Source organism: Pistacia vera, unplaced genomic scaffold, assembly GCF_008641045.1.
Source record: "Pistacia vera cultivar Batoury unplaced genomic scaffold, PisVer_v2 Contig878, whole genome shotgun sequence".
Taxonomy (NCBI): domain Eukaryota; kingdom Viridiplantae; phylum Streptophyta; class Magnoliopsida; order Sapindales; family Anacardiaceae; genus Pistacia; species Pistacia vera.
Window position 1 is genome coordinate 214,521 of NW_022196754.1, and position 16,786 is coordinate 231,306.

The 16,786-nt window shown below is 35.0% G+C and overlaps 2 protein-coding genes across 3 annotated transcripts; both read right to left on the reverse strand.

The window, feature by feature from the left end:
- Positions 1–269: 269 nt before the first annotated feature.
- LOC116119240 (eukaryotic peptide chain release factor subunit 1-3-like) lies at positions 270–3,402 on the reverse strand. 2 transcript variants are annotated; one of them, XM_031405182.1, is made up of 3 exons: positions 3,251–3,402; positions 726–2,087; positions 270–336 (listed from the first exon to the last, which is right to left on the reverse strand). In XM_031405182.1, the coding sequence occupies exon 2, from the start codon at positions 2,077–2,079 to the stop codon at positions 766–768; it is 1,314 nt and encodes a 437-aa protein (XP_031261042.1). In that variant the 5' UTR covers positions 2,080–2,087; positions 3,251–3,402; the 3' UTR covers positions 270–336; positions 726–765. The 2 variants fall into 2 exon arrangements, with proteins under 2 accessions (XP_031261042.1, XP_031261041.1); XM_031405181.1 differs by lacking the exon at positions 270–336 and having other exon boundaries at positions 610–2,087.
- Positions 3,403–4,005: 603 nt separating this feature from the next.
- Positions 4,006–15,984, reverse strand: LOC116119226 (transportin MOS14). The gene is given in 25 exon segments (XM_031405164.1): positions 4,006–4,547; positions 4,787–4,903; positions 5,375–5,532; positions 6,323–6,434; positions 6,613–6,800; positions 7,752–7,844; positions 7,949–8,136; positions 8,274–8,359; positions 8,848–8,997; positions 9,124–9,259; positions 9,521–9,600; positions 9,733–9,846; positions 10,129–10,166; positions 10,169–10,208; positions 10,769–10,900; positions 11,155–11,278; positions 12,501–12,557; positions 13,055–13,116; positions 13,327–13,455; positions 14,148–14,207; positions 14,312–14,395; positions 14,576–14,695; positions 14,843–15,067; positions 15,155–15,253; positions 15,631–15,984. Coding segments are annotated over 25 exon segments (3,036 nt in total). The 5' UTR covers positions 15,850–15,984; the 3' UTR covers positions 4,006–4,322.
- Positions 15,985–16,786: the final 802 nt, after the last annotated feature.

A 16,786-nucleotide genomic window follows, 5' to 3' on the forward strand; every position in this document is an offset into this window, starting at 1 on the left:
GAAATCTATCTAAACTAATGCAATTGACATCTTTGTCCAAATCTCAACCTCATATCATATAATATGAAGTAATAAATCTATTTGATTTGTTAGTTTATCATTTCACCCTTGAAAATGCAGACTTAATTCAATATACCTAAAATTATATGATACTCATCCGGGAGGGTTGCATCCTACAAATCACAAACAAGTTATAGTGAGTACGGTTTGGGAATAAAAACAGCTAGCAATGACTTGACTGAAAGAATTCATTCACACTACCAAGCAAGGAATGCCTTACCACAGTAACAGCATCAGAGAGCTCTGACAAAAATTAACAGTCATGGCACCAAAAAACTTGAGTATGCAAAAGGAAGAGTCAATTAACAAGTGCCGAAAGATGTACCAATTGAAAGGACAACAATAAAACATATACTCATGATACCACACCAATAAGATAACCAACATAGTATTTCAAGACACTAATAAGTTCATATATTATGCCATTAAAGACATAATTGCCAGGTGAAAGACAGTAACCATCACCATTTTTTTGTCTTCCCTTAACCTATCTATCTGATTAAAATGCAATAATCAAATAAACACGGATGCTGATTGAAAACAATCACATATCCAATAGACGTGTAGTTAAAATAAGCAAAATGTCAAAACAGTAAACATCTGAAATTATGTTTTGGATCTCACATGGCAATAGCAACAAAAACTCATCACAAATTGGTACATACTTCCACAATTATCCTGCATCAGCAGTAAGCATTTGTTCCTCTAATCAGAATCCTCATAAACTTCTCCATCGTCAGATAATTCATCGAATGATCTTATGTCAAGCTGGTAGCGAAGTATACCTCCAATTCCACCAAAACCTCTGCAAAATTGTGATCCCTCCTGAGATTTGTTGGTGACAAATTCAAGTGTGCAACCAAATTTTTTGTACTCATTGGCGAACCACTCGAGCAAAGACGTCTTTTCCTGAACTTCTAACTCTGCAGAAGTGGCGGCGTCTCGGTAGTTGCTCTGATCAGCTTCTTGATCCTTGTTCAAGTGCTTTATAATAATTTCACCGGTAACACTGTTTTTCAGTACATACCTATTGATATCCAGATTTTCCCACACAATAAGGATTTCTACAGCACCCATTTCCAGAGCCTTTAATGTGTCATCCACACCAAAAACGTATTTTCCAGTATCCTGGCTGATTTCCTCGAAGTATTTCCCAATCAAACGTTTCTCTTGTATGAACTTTACATTAGATAGGATTTCAGCTGATAATTCAATAGCTTGGTTAAAACCATTTTCCCCACCATATGAAACGTCAACAACGTTCAATATCTTGGCTTGCAATCGAGGATCAAACATATCTGATTGGCTCAGCTCAGTCTTGAAATCAGCTGAACCAGCAAGTATTAGCCCAGCAACATTAGGCTGACTAGTAGCGGGATTGATAAAAAACTGAGTGGCCAACTCAGCAGTCTTCCTCACATAGTTGTGACGTTTCTCCATCCGAAGACGTGCAAAACGGAGAGCTGACTGTCCTCCTCTTCCATGCTTCTTAGGTAGATCAACAGTGAATTTATGGAGCACCTCTCTTGTGTTTCCGCTTAATGTGCCAAACAGAGTGCCATTTCCATCCATGACAATAAAGCCAAACTTATCATCAGATTCTAAGAGTTCATTCAGAGCTTCAGTGTGGAACTTGTTATCACAGAGGTATAATGAGGCATTTATAGGCTTGAATGGCTCAAAATCAATTGTAACTTTCTTTTCCTTGCCATCTTCAGTAACAACTGTCCCAGTATAAAGCACAAGTCCATTTGGGGGAACCTTGTTATAAAGCTTCAACCTCTGTTGAGCAGAAGTAATAGCAGCCAAAACAGACTGACGGTTGACCCGACTCTTAATGTTTGAAGCAGTTCCAAACTCATCACCAAGCATCTTTGTGACCCGAGAAATTTGATCGCGTGGAGGCATTATAAGGGATATCATACTGGTACCGTTGCCTCTGGCAGATTCCAATGCCTTGATCAATTTTTTGATTTTCCATATCTCAATGTTTCTATCAGTATCCTGACCATCTGCCATTGTGGGTACTGACAGACACAAGCAGCATAAGTTAGTACATCTTCAAAAGTAGTCTACTCAGCAAAGTTTCACATTTCACTTCCAAGCACAGAAATAGAAAAGAGCAAAATGAAAAAGAAAGAAGAAACCAACTCTCATTTCCATCTACAATGAAGTGTAATGAAAATTGAACCCTTCACCAATGGACCCTAAAGCATGCACACCTATTGAAAACATTCAATAAACATAATAAACCAAATCAAGAGCTTCTTTCAGATTAATTGCACTAAGATGAAATGTGTACAAATGGATACAAGCACATGAAGCACCAATAAGGTAGGGAAAGGAAGCTATCCAACCACATCACCACTCCTCAGGATCCTCGAACCAACGCATAAAACCCACTAAATTCTCCAGAGTCAAATTAAGAACCTGATCTTCAGGACCACTAAAATGCCATTGATAAAAGACAATTCAACTCAAAAGCCCTTTTTCCAGAGCACATCATCAAACACTTGAGAAATGTTTATTCAAGATTGCAAGGGATAATGATCCTTATAGAACAGCATAAACTGCCAAAACTATCCAATCATTCCCTCTCAAAAGCTTCAAATTTACCCTTTAAATCTCATTCAGAGGATAATCTTGACCTCATCATTTCAAATTATTTTTAAAATAAGACAACATAGAAAAAAGGGGAAAAGATTACCTTTCAACATTAGAAATACAATATCAATACCCAATGGAAAGAAGAAGCATAAAATCAATTCAACCAAACAAAAATCCAACTAAACTCTTAACCAAAGCTTCCGTTTCAAGTAAAGTAAACTCTACATCTTTTGTTGAAGTATATATATTATATCAAATCACCAACCAACCAATCTGCCAAGGGAAGATCAAAACATAATGGACATCCACTTCACAATTGAGTCAAAGCTAGACTTAAGCTTACAGATGCCATGAGAAATAGCGTGTGTATGCGGTACAAGTACAAAAAAAAAAAACAAAAAACAAAAAAAAAAACTGATTCCGTGGAAAAAGAAGAAAATGATAAGCTGATTTAAGTTACTTAATGCTCAAGAAAATGATTAAAAGAAGTAGGGAGTTGATTTAACAGTAAATAGAAAAGAAAGAAAGAGCTAAAGCAGATAGTAAGAATTGAGTCGTAATAGTTAGAGATCGGAAAGCATACCTGTAGTGGTGATAACGGCGGCGGCAACAAGTGCTGTGTTGGTTTTCTCAGTCCCTCAAAGAACAGGAGAGGAGAGAGGAGTAGAGGATCCTAATTCGTAGGGTTACCAAATTGAAAATGTTTTTGTTTTGTCTGGACCCACAAACACTCGCCTCCTTTCTGGCTCAGTGGACTCTCTTCGTTGGCATTTTTCCTTTATTTTTCTCATGTTTTTCTTCAACGAGTGTTTTGCCTAATTACATCATTTTCAGCTTTTATAAATTACAAAATAGATGTTTAAAAAATACAATTAATACTAAAATTAAAAAATACAATTATGATTTAACACTCAAATCATCTTTTTAAAAATTTAAAGTTTTTATTTTTTTTACTTTCAAAATTAATGATAAATGCATTTTATTCTTATGTAACATTATGGAAATATACTATCAAATTCAAAAAATATAAAAAAATTAATTTCTTATTTTCTCGTCTACCAAATAATTTTTAAAAATTAGTAAAGATTATTTGAAAATGTAACATACATCAATCTATCATGTCCACCTCTTTACCACCTTTTAAGGATCCAAAAAGGCAAAAACGACTTTCTCAATCTTAATCGATTGGACAGCTGTTTCATGTTCTATTTATAGATAAATCCATTTTTCCGTATTAGTTCAAGCACATGAGCACTTTGGGCCACCAAATTATTGATAGGAACGTCCTCTACGCACCGCAAGAAAAGCATCATTCACAAGATTTTTTTTTTTTTTTTTTTTCTTTTTTCCCAAATTGTTAACTTCTATTAACCTCATAACAATGTGCCAAGTTGAGATTAAACAATAGATATCACATTCGCCAGCCCACTCCGCTCTTGCTGATATATTTGAGCTGAAAAAAATAAATATCCTAACCTGAGTTGTTGGGGTCTCTAACAAAATTGAGACATTACACTGTACAGATTTGTATGGGGACATCGCTCAAATGGGACGCCCAAAGATTGAACCAGTGTTGAAGAAGAGCAATCAATTTACAACCTAGATGAAACTGCCGTCAGCAAACAGACTATGACCCGATTGATTTTCAGCTGCAATCAAGTTAAATTCGGGGCATTGCGGTGACCATCTGCAAACTCTCTAACCAAACGCTTGAGAACTCGTCCCCCTTTCCCTTGCATGTACCCATAATTGCCCTTCCCTCCATTGCAGCTCCTGCTTTCGAGATAATCTGTGGCTGCACCAGCGAGGGCTTTTAACCAGACTGGCACCAGAGTTTCTGCTTCTCCCTGCTTTAGGTATTCAGCTGGAAGAACATGCACCTGCAGCTAATCATGTGAATAATCTATATTGAAGTTAAAAAAAAAAATAAAAAAAATAAAAAAAATACAGATGGACATGCTAGCTGGCTGTATAAAGGCCTGGGTCCTGAACTCAACTACTCTACTGAAGTTAGATTTCGATCATATGAAAAATGGTTTACCCAAACCTAGCATTTATCTTAGACACATATACATGCATGGTTAATACAAACATATAAAAAAGGGAGAGAGAAAGAGACCGCTGAATGTAGCCATCCATGCAAAGATTCCCACCCAAGAATAGCCTTCCAGGTCAATCTTTCGCTTAAAGAGCAAATTGCAGCCAATAGTTGCAGGATTGTTGCACACTTGTGAACCTATTAAGAAAGGAAGCAAAAATAAATTATGGGCTTGAATAAATTATGAATCTTTTGCTTACAAGATAATTCTAGAGATAACAATGGGTCTTAAGTTTTTCCAGAAGCACTGGTCTTCATATCTAAAAATGATCCAAGAAATCCTATATGCTTCAAAAATGGGATCATATTTCGGAGGGAGAATCTTTTTCTCGAAGATAACAAAAACTGAAACTGCAATCCTTAACCCAATTACTTTTCAGTTATTATTTAAATGCTCAATTAATACCCTGATCATGCAATGCTTTAAATTGATGTTAGAAACTTGCACACATTTACAATATTTGATGTCAACGTCCAAAACTTAAATAGTCAAAACCTAAGATAATACTATACGACCCCTCATGTATCTAACCAGTTTAAATTAAATGCTAAAGAACTGTTACATACAACACATAATTATATTTGAGATTTAAAAGATGATGTATTTACCCGTGACATTGCTGAGACACCAAGTAACGCATAAACCACATTTGATACAAGTCCCTCACCACTATGAGATATGAGCTGAATTGCCATGGCACTAAATGACCCCTCAGGAATACAAGTCATGGATCCCAACAAAGAGGCCAGGCCTTCCTCTAAGAAACCTTTAAGAAACAACAAATATTACAGTCAATAACCTTGACAGATAATGAATTTACCCGTAAATAACAAAAGACAAAAGTAGAAACCCACATTAAGTTGAGAAAAGATGGATAGAAGCACCAACTTCACAAAAAATTACATAAAATAGATGTTATTCCTAATACTTTTATGAAGTCCAGTAAACTGCATGTGTACCAAAAACACAGAAATGTAAGCTCACACATACAGCATTGTTAGGCTCTTACAACCAAAAATAGCATTTCTGTTTTAAAGAGATCACCCAGCCAGAGAAAGAGTTCTTAACTTGTTCATATGCAAACACAAAGGGCTCCATAGGACAACAAATTTGAAGCATGACCTCAAAGATTATGAAGCGTAAGTCATAAAATGGAATATTGGAGAAGAAAAAACATCTAAGTTTATGCATTGGCTAGAAACACATAAATTTTTTTAATTTATATAGACTTTCAAGCTTCAACTCCTATTCATACGTCTCACATATATTAAAGCACATTATCTTGCTGCAATGCAGTATAATTAATAATTCCTCTATCCCATTAGGAACTCTTAACATCCTATGTTTGCCTATCCCAGAAAATTTTTGTTACAGTGTTCCTTGTTGTCCGTTAAAAATATTTACGACCAAAATAAAGAACAAAACAATAATAGATTTATTTATTCCCCTTGGAAGAAGTGCAATTCAAAGAAGGAGACCGTAGGATGGAAGGGATGTATATCAGTTCCTGCTCAAAATTCAGATCTTATGATCAGGAGGGAATGCACTATACTTACAAGATAAATATGACATTGCTGCTAGTGCAGCTCCACGATGCATAGCCGTGCAGCATATAGCTGCCTTTTGGAAGGAAACTTCAAGAAGAGCACCGGATGCAGCCAATACTTCCTGAGGTATATCACATCCCAGACAAGTCATTCAGAGATATTCCACTGAAGCAGTTGAATCTAGATAATTTGGTTACTAAATACATATTTCTTAAATTATTTCTTCTAGTCTTCGAGAAAGGGATAAAATAACGATAAGGGAAACATGATTAATAATTTTATTGAAAAGTGTACTAAACCTTACGAGAGCTACGAACAAACGTGGATGCAAAATTTGTGTAGGCTTCTGCTAGATCAGGTTCTTGGTCACATATATACGAAGAATTTAGAGAAATTACTGATGCTGCTTGAGTAAATCTTTCAAAAGTGGTGACAAACAAAGATCCATACTCCTCCTTATGACCAAATTCTTCAATGACAACAGACGCTGAAAATGATTTTTGGTCAAACAAAGAATATTAGGAACGGAAAAGAAAGATACAAGACCATCGAGTATTTCCAGCAATAAAATGGCTTAATGCATACACAAGAAACATAAGAAGTTCTTCTAATATTGCTCCTTCCTATTTGTAGGATGAAATTAAAAATTTTCTAATGTGTCAATATAATATCTCAACAATAATAAAACTAATGAAAGATATTTCGACATGAAAGTTAAGATTTCTGGACATAATGGAAGGTTTGTCGATGATAATCTCACGTTCATTAACTTCATTAAATTGTTGGCATGCCTATTGATACACACTAACATTGATGTTCTCTTTTTCCACCTATAGCAATTATTACAAGTTAAACATTATACTAGCGATTTAGATAAAACCATTATATGCAACTTTTTCTTCATTCTCTCCATGCTTGGAAGGATGTGATGACATAATCATGCACCCAGTAAATCAAGTGGAAGTCTTCAAAGGCATGTGATGACTTATCAACAGCTGGGTTTAGCACAGAAGTAGGCATGGTTAGGAATGTCACATCACTTGCTGTACGATTTAAGTACAGGTTATAAATGATATAACACCCTTATCAGCAAAGAACTCATACTATACAAAGAGCTAGAAAAACTTATTTTTATTTAGAAAACAAGGAAATAGCACCGTAGAAAATGGAAAATACAAATAGTGAGCAAGCTGTACAGAAAAACTAGAGGCATCTTGTAGGTTTTCATAAATGTGTTTAAAAATTTTGTATACTGAACCTTCAATTGCAAACTATTCACTTTTCATCTTCGAATTTCATGAACATTCTCTCTTCAGAAGGCTAATATGCATTTAGTGCTATGGGAAACTCAAATCACCCAACTATTAACAAATATATCAGTTCAGGCCGCTCCACTGACAAGAGATGAACTTTAGATACTATAAAACCAAACTTTTACCTGTCCTGATATAGCATTCATGACTCTGGAATGACAGAAAATTTGTTGATAGGCAATCCAGTACTTGTGGCAGTAGCGTTAAAAAGTGCTGGCCTGCAAATTAAGCAACTTCAGGTTTGTCTATTAATTAAGTGGTCAGAAGACTTTATTACTTATCACAAAACCTGGATGAAAGACGAAATAGCACAATCTAATACCTGAGGACTGAATTGCCAACGAAAGGGCCCGGCAAGCTGCAGTTGATATATTACCATTCTCCATGTGTCCAGACCTAAAAAGTTTCTCTAACATGGGCCAAAAAACTCTCAGCAGCGCATATATAGGATTGTCTGCAGCAGAATCAGTTGGCAGAGGCACTGTAAGATGACTGAATACAGTTCCCATCCTGGAAATTAAATAATCAAACACTAAAGCTTGAGTACTAAGAGTAGAACATCAATGCAGTGAATATTTAAATCCTCAGTCAGAATTTAAATTGGAAACATAAACATGCAACACCCAACTCGATAATCAGTAGCATACCTGTAAAGCCCTCTTGTTGCAGAGCTCAAAATTTGTGTATAAGTAGCTGGATTCTGTATGAGAGACTGGTGGTTGTCTCCATCAATCTGAAAGAATATTAAGGTTTTAGTTGCAGTTTAAAACAATATATGATAACTTATTCTTTTGTCTCCATGATACAAAGTAGAATATACACGAACAGAGAGAAATATGCAGCCTTGCAGTGTCATCTCTATATCTATTTTTAAGGAACAACTGCGTCCAACATGACATGCCAATCAGAATTTTAAAGCTCCTTTCATGTCTACAGACTGAAAGAGATAATACGAAATGTTTGCTAAAATGCAACAATTTATAGAATCATTCCTTATAACAATGCAAATCACATCATTTGCCACAAAAAAGTTCTTGCTTCATTTACAAGAAGGTTTGAAAACTAATAATACAATGAAGAAAACATTTGTCTAAACTAGTTCGTAAACATGATAACCAGGATAGAATAGAAGAAGAATCACATAGCAAAAAACAAAGCCAAGAAGCTGAAACCATAAGGAAGAAAAAGAGGCAACTGTGCACGAGAGAAGCCAAAACTTACAAGTTTTCCAATAGCTTCATAGCTAGAAGAAAGTAATCTAGCCAACAAATTGTTTTTTAACTCTCTATTAGAAACAGAGCCCAGAATCAGACTGATTGCACTAACAATTTCTTCCTCATCTTCCAAAGGTAGACGCCTCTTCTCTAAAGCCTGAGAAAACCGACATTCTTTCCAAGTCAGGTTATAAGAAAATTGATGTAACAATCCAATGGTATAAACAAGAGAATGACTTGAACATATAAAAGAAAATCAGTGCACCAGGGTAATATCCAATACCTCTCCAATCCACATTAAAATTTCCAAGTTTGAAGGTTCATCAATTACAGCTGAAGCATCTTCACAAATTTTACGCAGAGCAGAGGCACAAGCATTTGAGGACAGAGAATCTGATATCCCTGCAGCAAGAAATAATCTGAAAGTAGCAAATTAGCACCATAAAGAAATGAAGTGCTAGATCCAACGATACAAAATGACTCTTATAAGACATTCCATCTTAAGGATGCCTACAGAACAAAAACAATGAAAAATAAAGATGTAAAAAATAAAGCATTTATTCGATATATAGGAAGGCTATGATCTGAATTGTAAGTGCAATGTAAAATTGATACGGACACATCCATATATTCCATTTAGATATACATCATAGCTCGAAATAGGAGAAGGGTGTTCTTACAGTAAGGGCCTTGCATTAGTTTGCAAAGAAGATATCCACTTGGAATAGGAACCAATTACATCAGCAAGAGATCTGTATACCTAGAATGGAAGTTATTATGTTAGATAAATGAACCAGATGACACTGGTCCCTCAAACATAAGGTGTAAAAATTCCTTTCAGCTATAAAATAAAAAATATAAACAAATAAATAACAAGGTAAAGTTTACATACAATATGCTTAAATCCCTTAAGCTCATCAGAATGCCTAGTGGACAACATTGTCACCAATTGCATAATCACTGAGAAGTCAAAGGCTTGGCCCTCCTGTAAGACTACTTCTGACACCTGAAATATGAAGCTTGTATGTTATCAGAGTCATAAGGTTATATCAAGTAATAAGAATATCTTTCAAACAGTATGCTGTGACCCAGTGCAATTCTAATAAGCTCAAAAAAGGTAGTACAGTGGACAAAAGACAGTCCAACACTGGAACCAGAGTCCAAAAAAAAAAAAAAAAAAAAAAAAAAAAAAAAAAAAAAAAAAAAAAAAAACCATTATTTTCAACAAATTTAAAGAAAACCAACTATAATCATAAGAGAATAGACCAAAGGCAAATATTTGTACTACCACATTAAGAGCAAACAACTTGGTTTCCACCTCCTTCCAGGTATGCATAGATTTGCAGAAGCCCAACCACCAAAGAAAATCTAGAATGGAAAAGGAAACTAAATGAAAATGATAATTTAGCAAAAAATCAACTGCAACAACAAACGTGAGCACATAATATAGAAGCAATGACTATGTTGATGAGATTTGTTTAAAAAAAAAAAATTGTATATTCACAAAAGGTGGATTGTATATTGACATAAAGGTGTACTAAACCTGCCATCTAAGGTTATAACCATCCATTTGAGTTCTCATACTCAAACATTTTTGGTTCAGAGCAATGGATGGAGAAAGATTGCAGCTAAAACTAAAACTAAAACATTATTCAACATACATCTTCTGTCAAATATCCTCAAATGACCAACAAATATAAAACCTCAAGTTCTTCATGGTAAACGATTTCAAATTTAGCTTAAATTTCAATAGCTTGGTGATCAATTTTTTTTTTTTTTTTTTAATAAGAAAACAAAAACAAATTTTAAAGCATTCAAAAGAGGCAAATACATAAAGGTGAACTAGCAATCAACCTTTCAAAAAAGAGTACATTAAACCTTCTCACTTAAACATGGATATTTTACAGTGATAATAATAAGACAAGAACCTTTTGTATAAATGTAGCAGATTGCAAAAGATGACAAATATCCACCAAAAGCTCAACAAGGTTCATCCGGAATTGGACAAGACCATCTGGCAGGTCAGGCATACCATCGTCATTAAATGTAGAATCATCCACCTGTCAAATAAGAAGTTGAGTCCTCTTTCAAGTTCGATAATTGAAGTAATACCAGGCAATAACAAATAAATTTAAAATATATTTAAGCTTCTTTAGGCATGTAAAACACATCCACTTTTCTCATCCACAATGCATAATTATAATACAATAAATAAGCCAACAAAACAAAATTATGTCAATCAGAATTGATGATAAAAAACTTATTACAATTAAACTTTTATTTAAGGAACAAAAACAAGTTCATGTGAACAAACCTGTGCACGCAATAAAAGAGCATCAAGTAATGCCGAAAATACAGAAAAGAACATTTCTTCCACATGTTTCTTATTTTTTGCAATGTCCACATCAAGGCCAAGTATATAGCTTGCAAGACTAGACCTGAAAATAGAAAAGTCCATGAGGTAGAACCAATGTTACCAATCTTGCTGGAGTTAAGTATCGCTAACTTCAATAGAAAAGAAAAATAGGTAAGCTCTCTTTTGTGCTCCCTATTGTATATAGTTCTACATCTTCATATAAACTTTTATTTTACAAAGAATGCTGATTATAGATCTCATAATGTATATATAAACACTTTCAGTGTCCATTCAATAGGGGCACTAAACTGGAACAAGTAAGAACCACTGCAATCAGTCAAAACCTAAAATTTAGGCGCACTCAAAATGTGGCCTATTAGTGCTCCCACCATAATATATGGGATTGCAGGCATTTTATAGCAGACGTTTACATTTTATTTTGACCTCCTAAGAATGAGAAAGATGAATATTACATTTCCAAATATTTGCAAAAACATCATTATTAAATACATTTCCATTCCAAATATTTGCAAGATATCATTATTAATTATGTTTCCAAATATTTACAAGAACATCATTATTAAATTTATTCTTTGTCTAAGTTTAACCACCAGGTTATTACCTTGGAAAATTTCTGTTTTGTTTTAGCCAAGTCTCGTAGATGCATAAAACAGATTGTTTATTAAGCCTTGGCACTTTACAATAATTCAACAGTAAAATTCTGTCTCTCTTTATGTTCAATTTGCCACATTTAACCAATTTCATCTTTTACACCCTATCTTACTCCCACAAATCCAGAAAAGCCCACCCCATACTTTTGACACTGAATATATTATCACCTAGCATATTTATCAGAAGTAGCAGCAACCCATTGCCCAACAAAATTTCATTCTAGATACAACCCCTGTTTCAACTTCTCTCATAAACCCAACAAAACCAGTACAATAACAACCCGTTATAGAGATTGCAATTACCTCTTGTATAATTAAAAGGATGTCCCACAGAAGTCAGACATATGATTGAAACATTTGTAAATTCACAAATATCCTTGTAAGTTCATTAATATGCCCTTCGGGTAATAAAATTAAGAGGTTCTATGTGGACCAACCTCTATGGCAAACTGGTAACTCACAAATAGACCCTGATCCTCTAACATTAAAAGAAGAGGGAAAAAAAACTAAAACATGCTTCAATTAACTGGAAAAAATATAAGGTTATAAGGCAGCCTATTTTTTCTGACCAGATCTGAATAAAATAATGATTCACAAGAAATCCAAACACCAAGCACAAGAATAAACAGTTACCAAAATTGCAAAGTTGAGTCCGCAATCTCCCAGTCTTCACTTGGATATGCTACACAGCTGCCAGTGCAACAACCACATTAACATAGCACAACACAAATCCGACCAAAATGCATCACAAGAGAAAATACAACCTAAATTAACTGCATCACAAGGAAGACACACAACCAACAAACAGTTAGTGGTGAACTCCCGCATACACAGCTAACCCAATCACAAATTTAAAATGCATTACACATTACAAGGAATTAATATCTATTATATGTATATTGTAAAGCCTAATAACTTCAGTTGGCTTAATTCAACATCAATCACCAAATGCACTAGCTTCAAACTAAGTGCTGACATCACTATTTAAAACATTTAGGGCTACATATGGGAGCATATAAAATAGGCCCCCCATAAACATGCTTCCTATTATCTTCCCAACTGAGAAAACTTCCAAAATAGGACCCACCAACAAAGAACAATAAATAAACAAAATCTATAGGTAATTTTTTTTTTTTTTTTGGGTAAAATCTATAGGTAATTTAGAAGTTAAAAAACTTGAATATCACCTTAAGAGGGCATCTGCGAGCACAAGTGCGTCAGAACTTGCTTCTACAATTAGAGATGGTGCCTAATGTACAATAAAAATTTAAGAAAGTAAATAAGATAGCGAATTCAAGAGATATTATGTCATCATCATAAAAACCCAAATGACAAACCTCTATAATTTACTATCAATGTCAAGTAAAAATAAAAATGAAGTTGTCCATGATACAATTCCATCGATGCATGAAATAACTAAACAATGGTAAGTGAACAAGAGTGCCTACTAAATACTTACAGCCTGTCCTATCTCTGACATCAAACACGCAAGACCACCAATAACTTTCTCATTTCTATCAGTAAGAGCTGGTAGAAGAAGTGCTTCTCCAAGAAAATGTACTCTGCTTAACAAAACCTGAGGTAGCCCCTATAAAAGTAAGCACAAATTAACATTAAAAAAATCATATGAAAGAAAAGTTTCTTCACTAAATCAACTCACAGCAAAACAAGTAGCTTCTGACAGTCCCAGTTTGTCATGAAAACATGACCACCAGAATTAGCTCAATTTTAATTGATAAATAGGCTAAGAATTTTTATTCATTTATTTATTTATTTCTATTATAAATTTTATATTATAATACTAGTAATGTTTGTATAGCTCACTTTTCTCATCACTAGCTAAAACCCCGATGTCAGCACCATCATGCAGCCTAGAGCCTCAATTTGGCTTCAAATGTTACAAATATAAATAAATACACATAACTATAGTTGGTGAGGTACAGAATCATGTCTCATTTAGTAATTGTTGTTCTTTCACCACTTAAAAATTTCTTATGCGACGATTTGATAAAAAGGACACTAACATTTATTAGAATAGATGCCTAAATTCCATATAATTAGACAAAATATGTATCTACTAAGGTCTAAACCATACACCAAAATTTCTCTCCACATATAAAAATGCTGCTTGGAGCATTGTCTAAATTGACAAAGTTCTAAAATTTATAACGATTCTACCTATGGCATCACCACAGGAATTAAAAGGAAGCCTGGCAACACCATAATTGCATTCATAGTAGTTAATGGTCCATTATTTATTCACAAAGTGTGCAAGCATACCTCATGTCGACTCACAAGTTCAACAAGAACTTCAATGGCCAGATCAAATGATGACGGAACCTGTAACCAATGGTGATAAAGTATGTGGACAAACGATATTAATATCAAATGGTTTAAGATGAATGTTATGCTGATTAAGAAAATTAAAAAATATATATATATACCTGCAAAGAGTTGAATACATAATTAAGAAGCGGATGTGCAGGCAGTGAGCCTTGGGGAATCTCTGAGAAGCACCCAGCTCGAACCTAAAATGTTGAACATGTACATTTAGCAAGGAATCACATCACTATTCAAATTGAAACTAGTGAAGGTATGATCCAAAAACTTTGATTGAGCGTGATAATTAAGGCAGCAATGTTGCAATATCTATACATGGATTGAACCACAGGGTAAACTATTGAAACAAGTTTCAACAACCATCTTACCCAACTTAGTAAGCAACGCATAATTTTTCTGTTCCTTTCATGCAACTGAACACCACCATCAAAACTTTTCTCGGATTGCTGCAGTAGGAACTCGAGCACCATAGGCGTGTGGGAGAGAAGCTGTTTAAACAGACAAGAACATGAAGTAAGAAAAGAGTTTAAGGCATATCATACACCTAAAAAGCCAACAGAATAAAAGAGAGAAAGATAGCAAGGAATAACAAACAGTAAAATATTTATGTCAAAACAAAATGAAAAATAGTAAACCTCTTGGCCATACTGGCTTCTGTGGGCTGAACTTATGTTACAATCAGAAGCTTGAGTGTCAATAAGCTCTTCTGGAAGAACAGTAAGCATCTCAAGAACAGCAACATTGCCATCATCCTCACTCTGTAGATTCTGGAGACTGTAAAATAGCTTTTCAACAGGTTTTCCATGCTCAACCGCACGAAGGATAAGGGCAGAGAGCGCAAGACAGATTTGTGTCAAAAGCTGTCATTAAGATAAAACAATAACCACGTCATTTTGGATCATTTAATGCAGTACAGCTACATCCCACCTAAGGAAAAATTAGAGCACCTGAGGAGGACCCGAACTATATCTTTTAGCGGCCATGAGAAGAGCATTTAGCAAAGCATCTTTCACGGCTGACTGCAAATAAAATCCTTCATTCTGAATCTGCAATGAGAAAAAGGCGCATAAATGAAATACACTTATAATCAAAGATAGAAAATTCTTTATGAAATACCAAATAAAAAACATGAACGTATCAACTCACACAAACCAAATAAGTAAAACAATTCTCATTTCATTTCTTAGTAAATTGAAACAGTAGCAAAACTAGAAGCAATACAACAGTAAATTCAGAATAACACTAAATGCTGTCAATCCTGGCCATTTTTAGAAATTAAAAATAGTTCATAAAATGATAACAAAAGCGTTCACTCTGAGCAAGCACGCTCGAGTGTAAAACGTAATTGTAGGTCCGATTCGTTTTCGTTTCATCTAAAGCAGTAATTAATTATAGAATCTAACGGCTATAACCCTAGAAAAACCTTTCGCTTAAGAATCTGAGCCGCGAAAAACTCGACTTCGAAATCAGCTAGGAAGGTGTGACGATCGGAGGTGAGGATGGAGGTGGCGACCTCCCAAGCTGCGTCGGTTTGCTGGAACTGAACAAGCCATTGATTGGCAGCTACACGGTTGCATGATTCGATATCGTGATTGAGGACATGAACGGCTTGCGCTACCTTGATTTGCAAGTCCATCTTCATCCAACGACGCCTGTAAAGCTATTATAATTATTAGCCTTGCGTTTGATTTCTTGATTTCTCACCAATTAGCATTCCTCCTTCATCGGACGGCTGCTATCGCCACAAACCATCACCTGTTAATTGCTAATTGATGGATGGATTGGATGGGCATTTGTATTTGGATTTTTTGTTATTTTGTTTTATTTATGTTTTTAATTTTTTATTATTTTTTTATTTCAAAGTAGACCGCGGCGATACGTGTAACGATTTTACTAACCGTAGGGTCCGTGACCTCATCATCATGATTTTTTTTTGTTTATATGAAAAGGATTTTGTATATTTTTAGGCTATTATTACATGAGCAGTAATATTATTGGGTGCGTTTGATTTATTATTTTAAATAGGATTTTAGGAATAATATTGGGTAATTGGATAGGAGAGTATTATGAGGTAAAATTTAAAAATTTATGAAAAAGCTTCTAGGTTTGCTAATTTAATTAAATACCCTAATATATAAAATGACAAAAACACCCCCACCACCTACAGTGCCAGATTCCGGCCACCACCACTGAAATCTGGCCGAAAAATCATGTTACAACACAAACCAGTCGGATCTGTGTCGTAATGCATCGTTATGGCCTTTTCCGGCCAGATCCACCATGGATCTGGCCGAAAAAGGTCAGATCTACTGCCTGTTGTGGCCGCGACGGTCGGAAAAGGCCAAAACGATGGCCATATCTTTGGCCGTCAGCGCGACGGCCAAAGATATGACCTTCATTTTGTCAACGATGGTAAGATTTGGCTGTCGTTTTCGGTCAACGATGGCCAAGATTTGGCCGTCGTTCACGGCCAGATCGGTAAAATTATAGCCATTTATGGTCGGCAGGTAGGCCGTTGTACAGATTCCGGCTACCACCGACGGTGGTTGCCGGAATCTGGCAAGTACGGGTCGTGGGGG